At 36.6% G+C, this 15715-nt stretch overlaps 1 protein-coding gene across 1 annotated transcript in view; it reads right to left on the bottom strand.

Annotated features, from left to right (window-relative positions):
• The window catches only part of LOC106938178 (voltage-dependent calcium channel subunit alpha-2/delta-3-like), a gene marked incomplete at its 5' end in the record, with an annotated part of 70872 nt that overhangs the window by 42223 nt on the left and 12934 nt on the right, over positions 1-15715 (bottom strand). Inside the window, 5 exons of the mRNA XM_015020060.1 lie at positions 652-732; positions 998-1069; positions 5233-5250; positions 7635-7768; positions 12965-13043. Of these exons, the coding sequence (XP_014875546.1) occupies positions 652-732; positions 998-1069; positions 5233-5250; positions 7635-7768; positions 12965-13043 (384 nt within the window). The remainder of the gene's footprint in view (positions 1-651; positions 733-997; positions 1070-5232; positions 5251-7634; positions 7769-12964; positions 13044-15715) is intronic.

The following is a 15715-nucleotide window of genomic DNA, read 5'->3' as shown; positions in this document are numbered from 1 at the left end:
TTTAAGCAACAAAAACAAATGAACAAAGCACTGCAAACAAATCTACTGAACACATCATTTATATTATATAATATCTTTAGCAGCCAGATGCTGCTTCTCTTATGGGTATCAGTTATATTCATGGGTTTTTGCGACGCACTCTCCTCATCACCACTACCTATTGATTGACAGCTAGCACAACGGGGCTAAGCATACGTCATTTACCCAGAATGCATCTCAGCACAAGTCCTGTGTCACTAAAGTCTATTGTTACAACCACCAAAATGACCATAAACATAAACTTAAAAAGTGGAAAAACCCAGAAAAGTGGTCTGATTTTTGTAAGGAAATTAAAATTTGTCTGGTCATTTTTGAGAAGGTTATGAGTATTTTTAGTATTTATAACCTTAAATTAATTAATTTAAAATGTATCAAGTTTTACATATTTTGAAAGAAACCTATAACATTCTATTACTTAAAAAATAATGTCAAAATTTAAATAATTTATGACCTCACTTGCAAACTGAAATGTATGCAATATATGACTTTTGCTTCTCAAACTAAATTACTGCAATAATGTATTCTTTTATGTTTGTTCTTTTATCAAGATGCATGGATGAACTCATAATCTAAAAGGGAGTTACCTATAAGAAATTAGTTTGTGTGTGTTACCTTATATTTGGGAATGGTTTTGAGCAGCTCAGAAACTGGCACGTCTGTCCCAACCACTCCAAGCAGGATTCCTCTGTTTCTCTGATAAAAAAATAAAAAAATAAAAATAAAAATAATAATAAAAAAACATTTTACAGATTTTCAGTTTGTTGAAAAACAACTGAGACACTACTATTTCAATATATAATCTAAATAAAGTTATGCTCTACTGTGTCCTAATTTACCAAGCAGAATAAAATTATATAATTATTATGTAAGCGTCCTTATGTGGATGTGACATTTACTTCAGCTAAATGGGCAAAGAAAATTAATCTTTAAGTCTAAATAGAACTTTATGTGAACTTACAGTCTCATTCTTGGTACTGAACACTGGCATTGCTACTGTTGTCATCAGGACTGGACCTTGACCATCATCCGACTGATGGCATTGTGAGAGATAATTCAGTGATGAGTGACAGAGTATGAAAAGAAGCAAAGAAAACAAGGGCCTGGGAAAATAGGGAAGCTAAATATGAAATACAATTGTTATAAAAACAAACAAAATCTAACTACAGGCACACCAACGCAGATTCGTTTGATGCATATTGTATGAAACATCTTCCTTTATGACATCAATGAATATTTATTTTTTTTAGTCTGCATACAATCTACCACTTAAGTAGTGGAAGTGATTCAATTTCTGCAGCATCTTTAGTCATATCATTTTCTTGAGGGATCTTCAAAACCTCCATGCCATGTTTTATTCATGTTCTTTATTTGCCCTAAAATGTGTTCAATCAGAGTCTGCCTTTGATCTTGTGGGAAAGAAGCTTAACAAATGCAAGTGTTTCCAGTTTAGATATAGGTATTGTGATTTTTTTTTTTAAAAGTGTTGGAATAATTGTGATATTTAACTTGATATGTGTCTTTCCTTGTCTGCCCAGAAATGTATAAAAAAAAACTACAATTCTTTAACACTACATTTATTTCTACCATATAATAACTAAATAAATATGAAATGTTGCTTTCTCTATACCATAGCAGTAGAGCATCTCAGTCCGAATATCCTCTTTTAGTAGTTACAAAAAAAAAAAATGAATCTCAGATATAATTTAGATGACTACATGTATTTGATTTTTTTTTTTTTTGTTCATTTTGATTGTTATGGGATTAAGTTAATGAAAACCTAAGACAGTTTCTCAGAAAATTTCATTATTACATGAGAGATCAATTTTTAACATAAGCAATGTTGACTTGACAAGTGTCCAACAGTCACTAAGCCATCCGATGGTAAACTGCAAAAGATAAATCTCCTAAAGATAGAGAAGTGTGTGTAAGCATATAAACAGGAAGTTGATTTGAAGAAAAAGTTTGGTAGAAAATGTGTATGGAAAACAAGACAGCCTTGAGAGGATTATGAGGGGAAACCCATTTAATAATTTGGATTATGTTCACAAAGACTGCTGATTGTTGCAAGACACTCTGGAACCAGAGAAAAGATCCAGAAATATCAAGATTTGCATTTCATTTGAGAATCTAACTCCCAGAGTCAAGAGGAAGGGTGTCGAGAAACACAATCCAGGCTGGTGTCCCACTGTGAAATCCAAAGTCAGTGCATCCGTCAACTAGAATATGATAAGAGCAATCATGGCTGGAAGAGGCAACTGTTTTGCTTTGATGTCCCTGTATTTACTTCAAAATCATACATCTTTAGTCATTTTTTTTAGGACTAAGACTATTTAATCAGTCAGCCTTTATTAGTTCTCCAGCACAACCTACTTCCTTCACTGCTCACCTCTTCTACAAACAGTAATAAATAGGCAAACGAAAGGACACTTGGTCTCCATTCCATCTCCCTCAGACAGCGAGGAAAAGGGGATTGGTGACCTTTGTTCAGATAGCTGGTAATAGCAATCCAGTGTGCAGCATTGGACATCAAAGAGAGAACAAAGCACACTTAAGTACAGCTGTTGTTACAATGGATGGCCTTGCTGCTGGAGAATGTGATCGATCAAAGGACAGGAGGAACGAGCAAAGCATCATCTAAAAATACAAAATCTATTTCCAAGCAGGGGTCTATTGGATCATATATCACTAGAGCGACAAGAAGTCCCTTCACTGAATACTCTCTGCACATGAACATTAATCTAAGAAGTTATTTATTTTAGTACAACAGCACTTTGTGAAAGTCTACCCTCCTCCAGATGCTTAGGGAAAAAGCACACTTGATGCTTGACGATAAAGGGAACGAATGAGGAAAGCAGGCAACAGACTTAGCGACAGAAGGTGTTCCTTAATTCTACTTTTTTAAAAAGAGGATTTTAAACCTGTGCTTTATTATCCAAACTAGAACAAATAAGGGGTTTAATACCAATAATTCAAAAATATCCAGTGTTTAAACTTCGAGGATTAGTTGCCTAGATTAACTTTATTTGTCAATAAAAGAGAAGCACCAAAGCTGCTGCACCCTTGAGTCTCTTGAATTTAACTTTTAACATAGACTCGTTAAAATGCAAAAGAATAACTTACTACACATTTGTGTCAGTTTACTCTATCATGACCTTTAGGGATTTCTCTACCCTCAGTAAATTACACATAAGAGTTGTTTTCCTTGTACAGGCTTGGGGGATGAAAAACAAATCAGTATGGCTTAATGTTTTTCCACTCCTCTGTCACAAATACACAGACACCTGTAGCCCCTCAGACAGCTTAGATGCACACCCCTGACCTGTGTTTGGTATTTCATTGGAAAACCTCATAATCTAGGTTACTATGACAAATTGTGTGCTGGTAGATGAGGTGACCCTTGTTGCCTTGGAGACAAGGTTTAATGATGCTGCTCTGTGCAAACCACTAGAGCTAAAAACCACTCCTTGTTGGCTTCTGTAAGGGAACTAAGAATATACTCCACAGCCAAAAAAGCTGGCAATGATTCAACAAACAGTCATACTGCACAGGTGTTCTGCAAATATCCATAAACCTTTCAAATCCCCATTAATCAGAGGAAACACTTTTCCTTTTAAACTGTGAAGTTTATGTAGTCATCCGTTATGATTCTTTGGGCAGCAATTTTTTTTTTTTTTTTTTTCAAATCTTGACAGACAGACAATACACTGGGTGAAACTTTCTCACTTGTTTTATTTAGTGTTTCTTCAACTTATTTGAACTCATGATTAAAAAAAACGAACACTCTTCACTCAGTCCCATATCTTTCCACACATCTTTACCAGTGCTCGCTTGCATGACTGCCTGCCTAATAGAAGGTTGCTGTCCTCTTTTGGTACTGAACAGCCCTGACCCCTCAAAAAGCATAAGCTCTTACACACCCTGAAGGTGTGTTATGGTTCCACTAATATTTTCTGTAAGTTGTGAGGACACTGCATAGTGGCTGTTAAGTTTGTTGCCTTGCAATGTTCTTAGTGCATCGAGGTTCTTGATTGCGGCGTCTTTTACCCACAATCAAAAAACGCACATGCTAGGTTAATTGGTCTCCTTAAATTGCCCGAAGGGGTTCATTTCAGCATGCATGATTGCTTTTCCTGTGAGAGATTTTAAAAGACAGCCTAGTAAGGGGAGAGAAAGAAAATAAATACAAACAAAGGGATGACGGCTGAGTTGCAGTGAAAAGGATCTGGAGCGAACAGGAAAAATAGTTATGACCTTGCAGCTGGAAAGTTGATACATTACATCTCCAGAACACAAAGCCCTAATGGACATCACTTTTTAAGTCGAATATTCTTATATGGCACTCAGGCCAAGCCGGTGCAAGTGTTTTTCAGGGATGTTTGAGTGTTAAAACCTGGAATAAAGTAGAGTTAGGAGACAAAAGACATAGCATCAATGAATATTTCTTGTTAATTCTAGTTAGTGTGTCCAAAAAGTGTCATCATCCATCCATCCGTACCCATTTCGATGTCAATGAGATCAAATTTCTGACATGAACAACTCTTTGCAAGATCTCCAGCCTGCCAGCTGTCAAAAGACACAGCTCAGTGCCCAGCTCATGCCGGTGGGGAGGCAAAGCACCCTTTTGTTCTGTTATTATCATTGCTGTGATTACATAGCTCCTTATTGTTACCAATACAATTTATAAATTACAGAAATTAAGCTACTAAAAATGATAAAAGGCATCAAAATCAGAATCAGAACATCCTGGCATGGTCTTTATGAACTACTGGATTTCCACCCAGAACACAATGAAACTGCTTATTTTAGAGAACTACACTGAAACAAATAAAGGCACAAAACCCCCAGAGGAGCAAAATGTAACCACACATTTACACAGACGACCAAACTGCCTGAATGGAAACAATCGAAAAGCACATAGCTAACATCACTGATGAATGAGTGTGAGCACAGACATGTTTGTTTAATCACACATGCAAAAAGACTTCCAAGATGCATGACTCGAGCCATTAACTTGACAAACAGCATACAAGTACCACACAAAATTAATGTCACCAGTATCACAGTTAGCTTCCCCAAACAATGCGGTAATCTCATAGATATTGGAAACCAAAGCCTGCATGCACCAAAATGTACATAAACATACAGCAGCACCCAACAAACAGCATTACAATGGCCTCAAACCGGATGTTTTACCTTTTGTGCTTGGGGGAGCTTAAGGAGAGCAGTTTACAGAAGGAAGGAGGAGGGGGAGGAGAAAAAGGGTCAAAAACATTTGTGGATAAGTGTCAGAAAGCCTTTCAGTGCAGTTTTTACTGAACAGAGCGATAGAGGGTGTAAAAAACACTGATTCACACTCATTTGCTGTTCACAAAGACTGCAACTTCAAAATAGGAAGTAAAAGAAGAAAAGCTTTCTGACACCTAGGGTTGGGCGAACAGGGAATAATTGGTTAAAACTGCTGATGTTTGGTAAGCGAATTGAGTCATTTTCAATGCTACAGGATAAATACTACAGATGACAAAACCGAACATCAAAACAGAAGGATAAAACATGAGGAGATCTGTGAAGAGAAACAGTTGTTTTTAATTTAGTATTGAACATTTGGATTTTGCTTCTGACAGACAGTATCTACAATAATCCCCTTATACCTTTTATCTTATTAATCATGAGAAATAAATGTTGAGAACAGGTGTTTGTCTTACTATGCACCTTTGTGCTTGAGTAAAACACAAAATACATGTATGGCTAAATACTCCAGGATTAAGACTGTGCATTGTGCCTAATTTTAGAGCTGGGGAAGAAAATGGCACAAATCTAATTTTTGTTAGAGCAGATCTAGCAAAAGTTAAAGCACTACCACCACCGTTCCCTGCAAAGGATATATATTTTAAAAAAAAAGTATATCTACATTGAAAAAATTCTTACTATTTAAACGTTCACCTAAGCCACCTACTAGTATCTGACAGTAGAACCTTTGCCTCATTTTTTACCAAGAGAGTGACAGCTAATGGCAGACAGTTTACAGAACTGTCAACATCCAAACTTTCCCTAATCAAGACAAGCTTGTGCTGCTGCATCGAGAAAAGCACAACACAATGCAGTACTCTGCACTGACTACTGCCAAGGCCTCCTAACTCGTCCCCTCGCCTGAGAGCTCTGCAGATGGTCCAGAACACAACAGTGGGTCTGGTCTTTAATAAACCTAAAACATACAAAGCACAAATTATACCTCTATTCATTGAGCTACACTGGATACCCTTAACATCCAACAGCAAATTCAAGTCACTGTTAGTCTATAAAGAGCTTAATGCAAAGGGTCCTATCTACTTGAATGCTCTTTTTGAATGCAGCGCCATGTTTAAGATAATTCAGTCTTTTCATGTTTTGTCCAAAATTGTGCCTACCAAGGGCTACAAGAACAGGCGGATTCTTGTCTATGTGCAGGAAAACCTTGAAGACCCGTCTCTTTAGAGAACATCTTCTACCCGAAGGAAGGCACCTTTCAGGCACCTGGGACAGAACCTGACTTATGTTCTTCCTTATACGTAGCTTATTGTTGGCTTCGATGGTAACTACATTCTTGTTTATATGTCTCTTTGTATAAAAGAGCCTGTGCATTCCATAAACAAACACATTTAATGTTTCACTATATAATACATTTTAATACATTTGTTTTCTCTTGTCAAACTAATGAGTAACTCCCTCGTGTATATCTATGTTTTCCTTGTTGGTTGCCAGACCCTCGTGGTTTTTGGCAACAACTTGTTCTGTTGCATACTCTAAGTATTTTGTTCTTGTGCTTTGTTGGTTCAGGATCAAGTTCTCCCTATTTCATACCCAACAGTTGCCACGTTATCCCAGCATTCTTCAGTTTCATACACATGAAAAAAAAAAAAAAAAAAAACATCTCATAGAAAAGTTTTATGATTATGAAATTCTATATTCTTTCAGAAGATTATAGAAAATGATTATCAATTTTCTGCTATCAAAAGAGATGTTTGGGTAAAAAATGTCTTGAAGCGAATGGTTCCTTTTTGTATAAAAACAGAGATCAAAAAACAAAAATGTAAAATAATAGTCTATATTTGTCTATATATTTTTTTTTTTTTTTTGCCATACAACATGTGTGCAAATCGTCACTCTCTTTCAGCGTGATTATTATTTGCACAACGGATACACACCACATAATGATAAAGCATGACAAAGGTATCTTTGCAAGTTTTAAAGCCCTTTTGTAATGAAAAACAATTGTCTGCCATAAGCAGTTTTGGCTGCGGTCAATGTTCTGCTCATGCTACAAGACTCCTAAATGTCCACAAGAGGCTCATTTCCTTAATGATCCCATCTGTTGCATATACTAGCAGACACTTTCACACACTGGCACACACAGACACAAACAGACACATTTTCAGCTCGCTGACATGTTTAATTCACATCCATTCTTATCTTAATTATATATTTCATTTAATCTCCAAATGCTGAAGCTGTTTTTGCACATAAGCATAAATAAAATGTGCGCTATGTAAAGTTTTACCAGAGCAAAGTGTTACATTCCAACAAATGAAGTGAAAGTGGGAAGACAAGGATCCACTCACGGTGCTGTCAATGTACGCCTCGGTCCACACTGTGTCATGCTCCCGGTCAATAACTTTAGGACGACTCAGGACATGGAGATACTCCATCACGTTCTCTTGAACATCGGCCAGTGTAGAAATTTGAGTGAAGTAGCCTGCAGAAAAAGGGAGCAAGTCAATTCCCAGTCATCCCAAACAGTTTGTTTTTGTAAACCATGACTGAGTTACTGAAACTAGCAAAGAATGCTACCAGAAAAAACAAAAGAAAGAAATATACTTATTCCTGGATGAAATGCATATACCCCACACAGATCTGCTGCTGTGTTATCCATAGGTTCTTTTTTTTAAAAAAGGGGTCCTGTGGGTGCTTTTTCAGACATGTCAAAAATACTTGCAATGGCATTTAAAAAAAATAATAATAATTCATTTCACACTTAAAAAAAAACTAAAACATAACAGTGTGATAGTTAGTGAATGCCATAAAGGTATAAGAACAAATTGACATAATGTTGAGAAAATAATTTAAAAAAAATATGTAAATAACACTTTTTAAAATTTAAGATCCAGAAAGTAAAATCTAATTTCCAGCTTTTGATCAGTGGTAGGAAATACCATGCAGTCTCTCTTGATTTAATATTTACAATGTATGACTGACATCTTTTCTAATCCTGGTACTCAAAACTCTTGGCAGATTTATATTTACAGTAATGTTTTAACAACATGCTAATTGTGAGTGGAAGTAAAGAAAAATGTTTTTGAAATGTTTCAGCAGTGTCAAGCAGTTTACACTGATTCGTTGTCTTGAGATATCTGTGTCAGAAATGCAATCTAAGTCTGGTAGATAATGTAATATTGCTTTATTCTCACACTCCATGTAGTTTATGATGCACTCTGCACTTTCACTGAAAACATTTTTCATCACTGTGTAATAGTGTTTTATTTCATGTCATGGCATATCTGCTCAAACCAGTCAAATATTTTAAGAGCAAAAATTAGAGAGCTTTGTTTGTCAACCGTGTCTGTCGATATCAAAAGCAACTGCTGGAATGAACACAGAAAATATACGACTACAACACAACTGAAACTGGTAAAATTCAAATAAAGCTTTATTGGCTTACATCTCAAACTTTTGTCTCAAAAGTCTCAACTTATTAATCAGTCCCTCACTTCTGTTATACAACCAAAACTGATCAAGAGCAGATGTCTGTATGTTTGATCCAGGTTGTTTCAAGTTGTAAGAGCTGAGATTCAGTGGCAGTAATCTTTTCCAAGATATTAACATCATACTTGCTTACTCGACTCTGTAGCAAAGCTGAATACAGAGGGCAGCAGAGATTTACTTGGTAGAGAAGACAGCAACCTGGATATATGTATGAAAAATAGCAAAAGACTGTTCAAGTCAGAGCAAAGCAGCATGGGTTTGTGGATGATTAAGTGGTATGCAAATGTGATGTAAAAGCTATTCTCAGAAAACCCAAATGCGGTGCCATTTCCTTGAGCGGTAATGCCATCATTATGGTACTAATGTACATGTGGAGGAGGGAATACTGTTATCTCGGCGGGAGGAAAGAAAGCTGGAAAGTAAATCAGGACAACAGTGAGACGGAGCACAAGAAACGACACATGGAAGAGAGAAAAGAGCGAGACCAACAAGTTTCCACTCAAACAGAAAAAGAGCAAACGGCCTCCATCAGTGCAAAGCAGTCAAGCAGAAAAGCACGACTCAAAGAAATAGATTTTAGGGTCACTGTTTCCCAGCAAAGTCTTTGCACTATGAGGTAAAAAAAATAAAAGGCAAAGTTTACACACAAAAAGAAAATCTAAGCAACAAACATCCCTCTTTAACACTACCAATTAACACCCAATTCTGAATTTGTACCTGTGTTACATCTAAAGACAAATTAAAATGGATATTTGTGTTTAAAAAAAATAAAATAAAATAAACTTTGGTAACTGTACCAATCTGGTAACTGTAAAACTGATCTATGAATCATATGAATTTGGTGATTATCTTACCAGAGAATAAAATAACACAACATATTCATACACTTGCTTGCATCACACAGCAAGCAGACTCTCGGCTTCAATGCATCGTTCATCACAAGAGAGACCTGAGAATGACTGCTCCCTCTGGACAGCTGAGGGTGTCCTTCAGGCTGAGCAACTGGGGCCAGTGAGATGAGCTGGCCAAAAGAATAATGAATGTGCTCTGGTCTCAGTGACGCAGCACACCTGTTACACACTGTAGACACATGCTGCCCTGAAACGGTGAGGGCAGAAAAATCGTTTTCAAAGAACCTTGGTTTGGCATATACTGTATATGTATGCCAAATCTCACAAGGTGTCCTTACACATGAATATGATGAAGTGGGAGTAAAAGAAAATGCATCATAATGTGAAAAAAAGAACTACTAAACAATGGATAACCTTATACTTAAAAAAAAGTTTGATGAAAGGTTATTTTAAAAAAAAGTGATATGTGACTGAATCGATATAAATGTCCTGAACTTTGAGGAAAAATGCAAGACAAAGTCAACTTGATTTTAACCTTTTAGTCGCTAAAGTGTGATGGAGTTAGCGGCAACCTGCTGAATTATGAGTAAATGTAGCCAACTTAAACAAGAAACATCATTTCAGACTATTTCCAGTAAAACTGATCTAGACTAACATGAGATACTAAATAGTTAAGAGACTAATTAAAATGTATTTAACACCTCAAAAATGTTTAATTCACATTAATTTTAATATCTGTCAAAACTCTCAGGTACAGATTGTTCTAAAAATCCCAACATTACTTCAGCAAAAACTTTCACTATTTCTTTAACAAAAACAGTTTTAAGCGAGGTTGTCACATTTTTGTCAAGAACAATGTCCAAAATTATGAAATGAGAAATTATATATACAAACACGGTAGCTATATTTGGAGTGTGGTGAAGAGATTTGTTTTGTTTTTTTTTTTGTTTTTTTCTCAAGATCAGCTTGAAAGTATTATTTTAACTTTAATAACCCTGGCTTTCTGTATCAGCCTCACAAGACAGTTTACTGCACATAAATGAGAATGTGTTTTAGCATCAAAGTGATTTCAAAAGAGGTTTTAGATGAAAAATGTTATGAATGGAAAGATGATAGTCTCTCAGTTGTAGTCTCTATGTTGGGTCTTTGCTGGATTTTATTTTCCGGTCTCTTAAAGACAACATTTTAAGATGTCCTTGCACGTTTCCACTTCTCTTAATTCTTAAGCACACAGAGGACAATCTGTGATGCACATTGATGAGAAATGACTAAACAAAAACCAGAAACCTAGAAAAAGGTCTTACATAATTTCTCAGTTGGTGCGTTGTTGTTATGAATCTGATTTTAACAGTCTTAGGTTATCATCTTAAGTGATGAACAAGAGACAATTAGCACTTTAAAATGAATCATTTTATCTGTTGCTGCTTTATGCGTCTCTATTGTGTACCTATGTTTTTTTTTTCTTTTCAATTTTCTGCATCACAGAAAGCAAAAACCAAAATAACTTCCTGTTACAAATAAATGTCTAATTCCACATTTAAACACGTGACTCCAGATATAAAAAAGAGAGGCATGGGAATCCTATCTTTCAGTGAAATTCCCCCATAGGTATAATCATGTCTGTTATCTTGTCAAAATGTTATCTTCTATGTGGTAACGGCAAATTTATTGGCACTTCTGGTCAAGATCTTAAAGAAAAAACTTTCGATACTTTGAACTTAACTTTTGATGCTGTATAATAATCGTTCACTGAAAACGGTACAAAAATCCACCCTTTGATTTGAGTGTATTTTTGTCATAAAAAAACTGACTTGTGATTTTCTTGTCTTGAACAAAATCACCAGTTACACAACTGCTGGTAACCCAGCCAGCCATTTAAAATAAATGTAAATGAATATCATCTGTTCAGCATGAAACAATATATGATTATTATTTTTTCTAACATGCAAGCAAGACTTAAACATTTCATCGGTGTAGTGTAGATATTCATAACAGTCTCTCAAATATATGCTTTTAAATAAAGACTTTTTTTTTTTTACATATTATGCATTTGAGTAATGTATATTCATTGTTTAGGCATGGCTTTGTGACCAACTGCATGCAAAGTGAATGTGGAAGGATATACTTCTACATTGCTGCATCAGGTGATGGTTGTTATAGTCAGCAATAAATCAGTATTTTGCCATCAAACTTGATATGTCAGAAGAGTACAAAATGGGCACTCAAAAGGATCTAAAATATTTGTGATGGTTAAACGACTGAGTCAGATCATCTCCATAAACTGCGGCACCTGCAGAATAATCCTGATTTGAGTGGTCATTGTTTATCAAAGCTGATTCAGAAAAGTAAATGTGGGGAACCAACAAGTCAAGACTCCCTGATGGAAAACCATTCACTATTTGCACTGAAGCAAACATTTTTTTCCAGAGTCTTATCAGTGTATATTTGGTGGCAGTTTGGGGCAAAACCCACAGCTGCCTGGGGTTTTATTCCTAACTTTTTTGACTTCCCTTTCCTCTCTGCCCATTTCACATCTAATTGCAATAAAAAAAAAGCACACTAGCGCAACAAAATCTTAGCAAAAATCCACTTTTATCCTTTTAAAAGGAACAATTGCATATTATGATTGAGCTTCCATTCACAGCGCAGGCGAGGTGAGCTAAGAAGCTTGTATTTACTTGTGGAAGACTTTACAGTGTGTATCAAACTCAACATGTAGTAGATGTAAAATCTGTTGTAACACAGAAGACTGCAGACTGTAGGCAATTTGACTGTCACTGTATGTATGATCAACTGACACTCACGCACATTTATACAGCATGACACACACTCAAATACAGTCATCTCATCATCACCACTAACACCTTCAAGCTGACTAGAAAGCCTCTCTGATATCGCTTCCACACAATGCTGCGGCTGCCCTGGTCTTTAGTGCAGACATGCTGCTAAATACACGAGCACATCTTTTATGTGACCTGTGACTCTATAGTCTTATCTGGTGCGCTTGAGGAAACGGAGCCAGACTGTCTAAGTCAGCCACCTCCCGGCTAAATATAGAACCTGGGGGAAAAGTGTTCTTTGCACTGAGACAAAAGTGACCACCCACAACGCTGATAGAAAATAGTGTATTCTCTCGATTGTACTTTTAGCTTGGGGGAAGATGAAATAACATGACATGATGTGTTGGTGCAACTGCAACCAGCTGCCTGCTGTCATGTGCAAGTGCTAATACTGATGAGCACCGACCCACTCGCCCATGCGACCGAATACAGAGACGAGTTCTCCCTTAGTAACATGCAAAAACTAACCGCAAGGAGAAAAAAGTAATAAGATCCCACCTTTGTTAGCACACGCCATCCATTTTAAATTATCTGCAAAGGCTGACTCCCGACCAATCAGGTAGGGGAATATTCGAACCTAAAGAAAGGAAGCAAATTGCTACCATTACTCATTATGATCACAGTTTGATAAAAGCCAGTACAGTACTCTATAAAAGGTAACACTCTTGAGTTCACGTCAAAAGGATTCATTCGACTAGAGCAATAAACGGACAGGCGAAGGATTAACAATTCTCATTTACAGTTTTGATCTGAATAACGTCTCATCTTTGAACGTCATACATTTAGGTAGCATTTGAGAACAGATGCAAGTGCTGACAAGCAGGACTTCAATGCAAAATCTGACATCTATGATCCGACTTATGAGAAGTCCAATCTCTCTCTACAGCCAAACCCAGATTTTCCAAACAGTTTGCAGACAGCTCTAGCAGAAGGTGTAGCTGGCTGGTGTGACCATGGATCCTGGTGTGTGCATGGCTGTGTGAGAAGAATTTTGCCAGATCAGATTGGCACAGATGCAAGCCTCTGGGGGCACAGCTGTTCTGGCTTCAGTGGCTGACTTTTTCATTGCCTCACAACACGACTCTGCCAACTGCAGTGCGTTTCATTGTGTGCAAGTTTAGCTATCAAACAGTAATTCTTTGGTAGTCTCTGTTATTTGGACCTTAATGATGGTCACCCACAACCAGCAATTAAATCAGCAGTGCAGAAGAAGACACATCTAATCAAAGCTGTGGTTTGGAAACTCTTAGGTTGAGCAAAAAATTAAAGTGTAGGGCATTTTGCTACAGCACACAACGCCAACTTAAAACACTCATTTCGTTTGATTGTTATTCAGCTCTAGACAGAACATCCACAATTTCCTGTGTTTTGTGTTCTTGGCTTAATTTGTGTTTGCGATGCACTGGATTTGAAACTAGAAATGACAACGAGAGGAAGAAATTAAAAACATGTTTATCTATGTTCATATCAGAAAGCCAATTCAAAATGTATTCCATTCTAAGCACTTTTGACACTTCTCATGTTCTTTGAAGTGCTCTTTTGATGTGATATGATCAAAAGTAACTTTTCAAAATATTCTTACCCAGGAGGACTGGCTGGTGGTTTGTGCAAAAGTAATTGTATGATGAAACGATAGCTGTATGAATGGATTGTTGCCTGATCTGTCTGAACGTCATGAAAGGTTGGGACGGCAATGCAAAGCTTTCAATTTTCCAGCCTTTCTTATGTTCAAAACCTCAACTATGTTGATGAGATATCGATCATGGCCAAAATTAAATCCCACAAACAAGCAAGCTAAATATGTTTCCTCCAAGGCTTAACGTCGGTAAGAGGGTGAGGAGCCTCTTCATTCAGGTAAACAACGCAGAATGAGGTGGAGACCAGAAAACTACTATATACTTCAAAACATTGATACATTTATTCAACCTAATTTCAAAGTGTCAAAGTGTGTTCAAATCTTTTGTGCTGAATTTGTATTTATTTTTATTAGTTTTTTTGTTGTTTTTTTGATTAATTAAAATCTCAACATTGTCACATTTCACTTTGAAGAAGAAAAATGATTATGGCTTGAGGCTTCTTCTGTTTCTTTGTTTTGTATTTTAGACTTTAGGCACTAACAATGTTTTTCACAGCAATAAATAGTTCATGAATAAATCAGTAATTTCCTTAAATATATTCAGGACCTTATTTGCATTCATCTTTTCTAAAGTCAAGCAGTAGTGTGATGTCAGACAGTGGCGAGGCAGTAAAGCCAGCTAGGAAAAAACAAACAAAAAAACATTAAAAAGCAGTGGTGGAGGAAAAGAGAGGGTGAACGAAACACACTGGAGAGAGTGACAAAGACTGAAGACTTCTATTATCAGCGGGGTTCTTCTAAATGGAACCATCTAGCAGCCTCGTCCTCTCTCCACTCACTGCTGTTGAGACTCGAGGCAAGATTTGGTGGGAGGGGGAGGTGCTGGAGCTGGAGGCAGCTTTCATACAGACTATGATAGATAGACACAACAACAATACTATTTATATTTGCCAAAATATATTAATGATATTAATATTAATGAACACATGTCTATGCATTACATATATCTAGTGATCTTCTGGATTATTTTGCAAACTCGTTATGCGTACATTTGTCAGGCTATGCCAAAGGCTGGAGAGTTACAGTTTTGCTTGAGGCTTGTTTAGTATGACTTAGCTCTGACTTCAAAAAGTTTAACTGCATCCTTCATTCATATATATATATATAAAAAAATTCCCTTTTCACCCTCCGCGGGTGGTCTCTCTCTTTCATCCTCTGAGCTCGGGTCCTCTACCAGAGGCCTGGGAGCTTGAGGGTTCTGCGCAGTATATTGACTGTGCCTAGTACTGCACATTTGTGGACTGAGATGTCTGATGTTGTTCCTGGGATCTGTTTGAGCCACTGCTCCAGTTTGGGGGTGACTGCCCCGAGGGCCCCGAGGGCCCCGATGACCACAGGCACCACTGTGGTCTTCACCTTCCAGGCCTTCTCCAGTTCCTCTCTGAGGCCCTGGTATTTCTCCAGTTTCTCGTGCTCCTTTTTCCTGATGTTGTAGTCACTTGGTATTGCAATACCAAGTGTAAAAAAAATATATATATATATATATATATATATATATATATATATATATATATATATATATATATATATATATATTTTTTTTTTTTTTTTTTTTTTTTTTTCAGTGTTTTAAAAAAAAAAATTTAAAAATTAAACTAAAATAAAGCGTTGTT

Source organism: Poecilia latipinna, unplaced genomic scaffold (assembly GCF_001443285.1).
Source record: "Poecilia latipinna isolate Pla-1442-1.1 unplaced genomic scaffold, P_latipinna-1.0 Scaffold2527, whole genome shotgun sequence".
In the NCBI taxonomy this organism is placed as follows: domain Eukaryota; kingdom Metazoa; phylum Chordata; class Actinopteri; order Cyprinodontiformes; family Poeciliidae; genus Poecilia; species Poecilia latipinna.
This window is presented reverse-complemented; position numbering and strand designations above follow the sequence as displayed.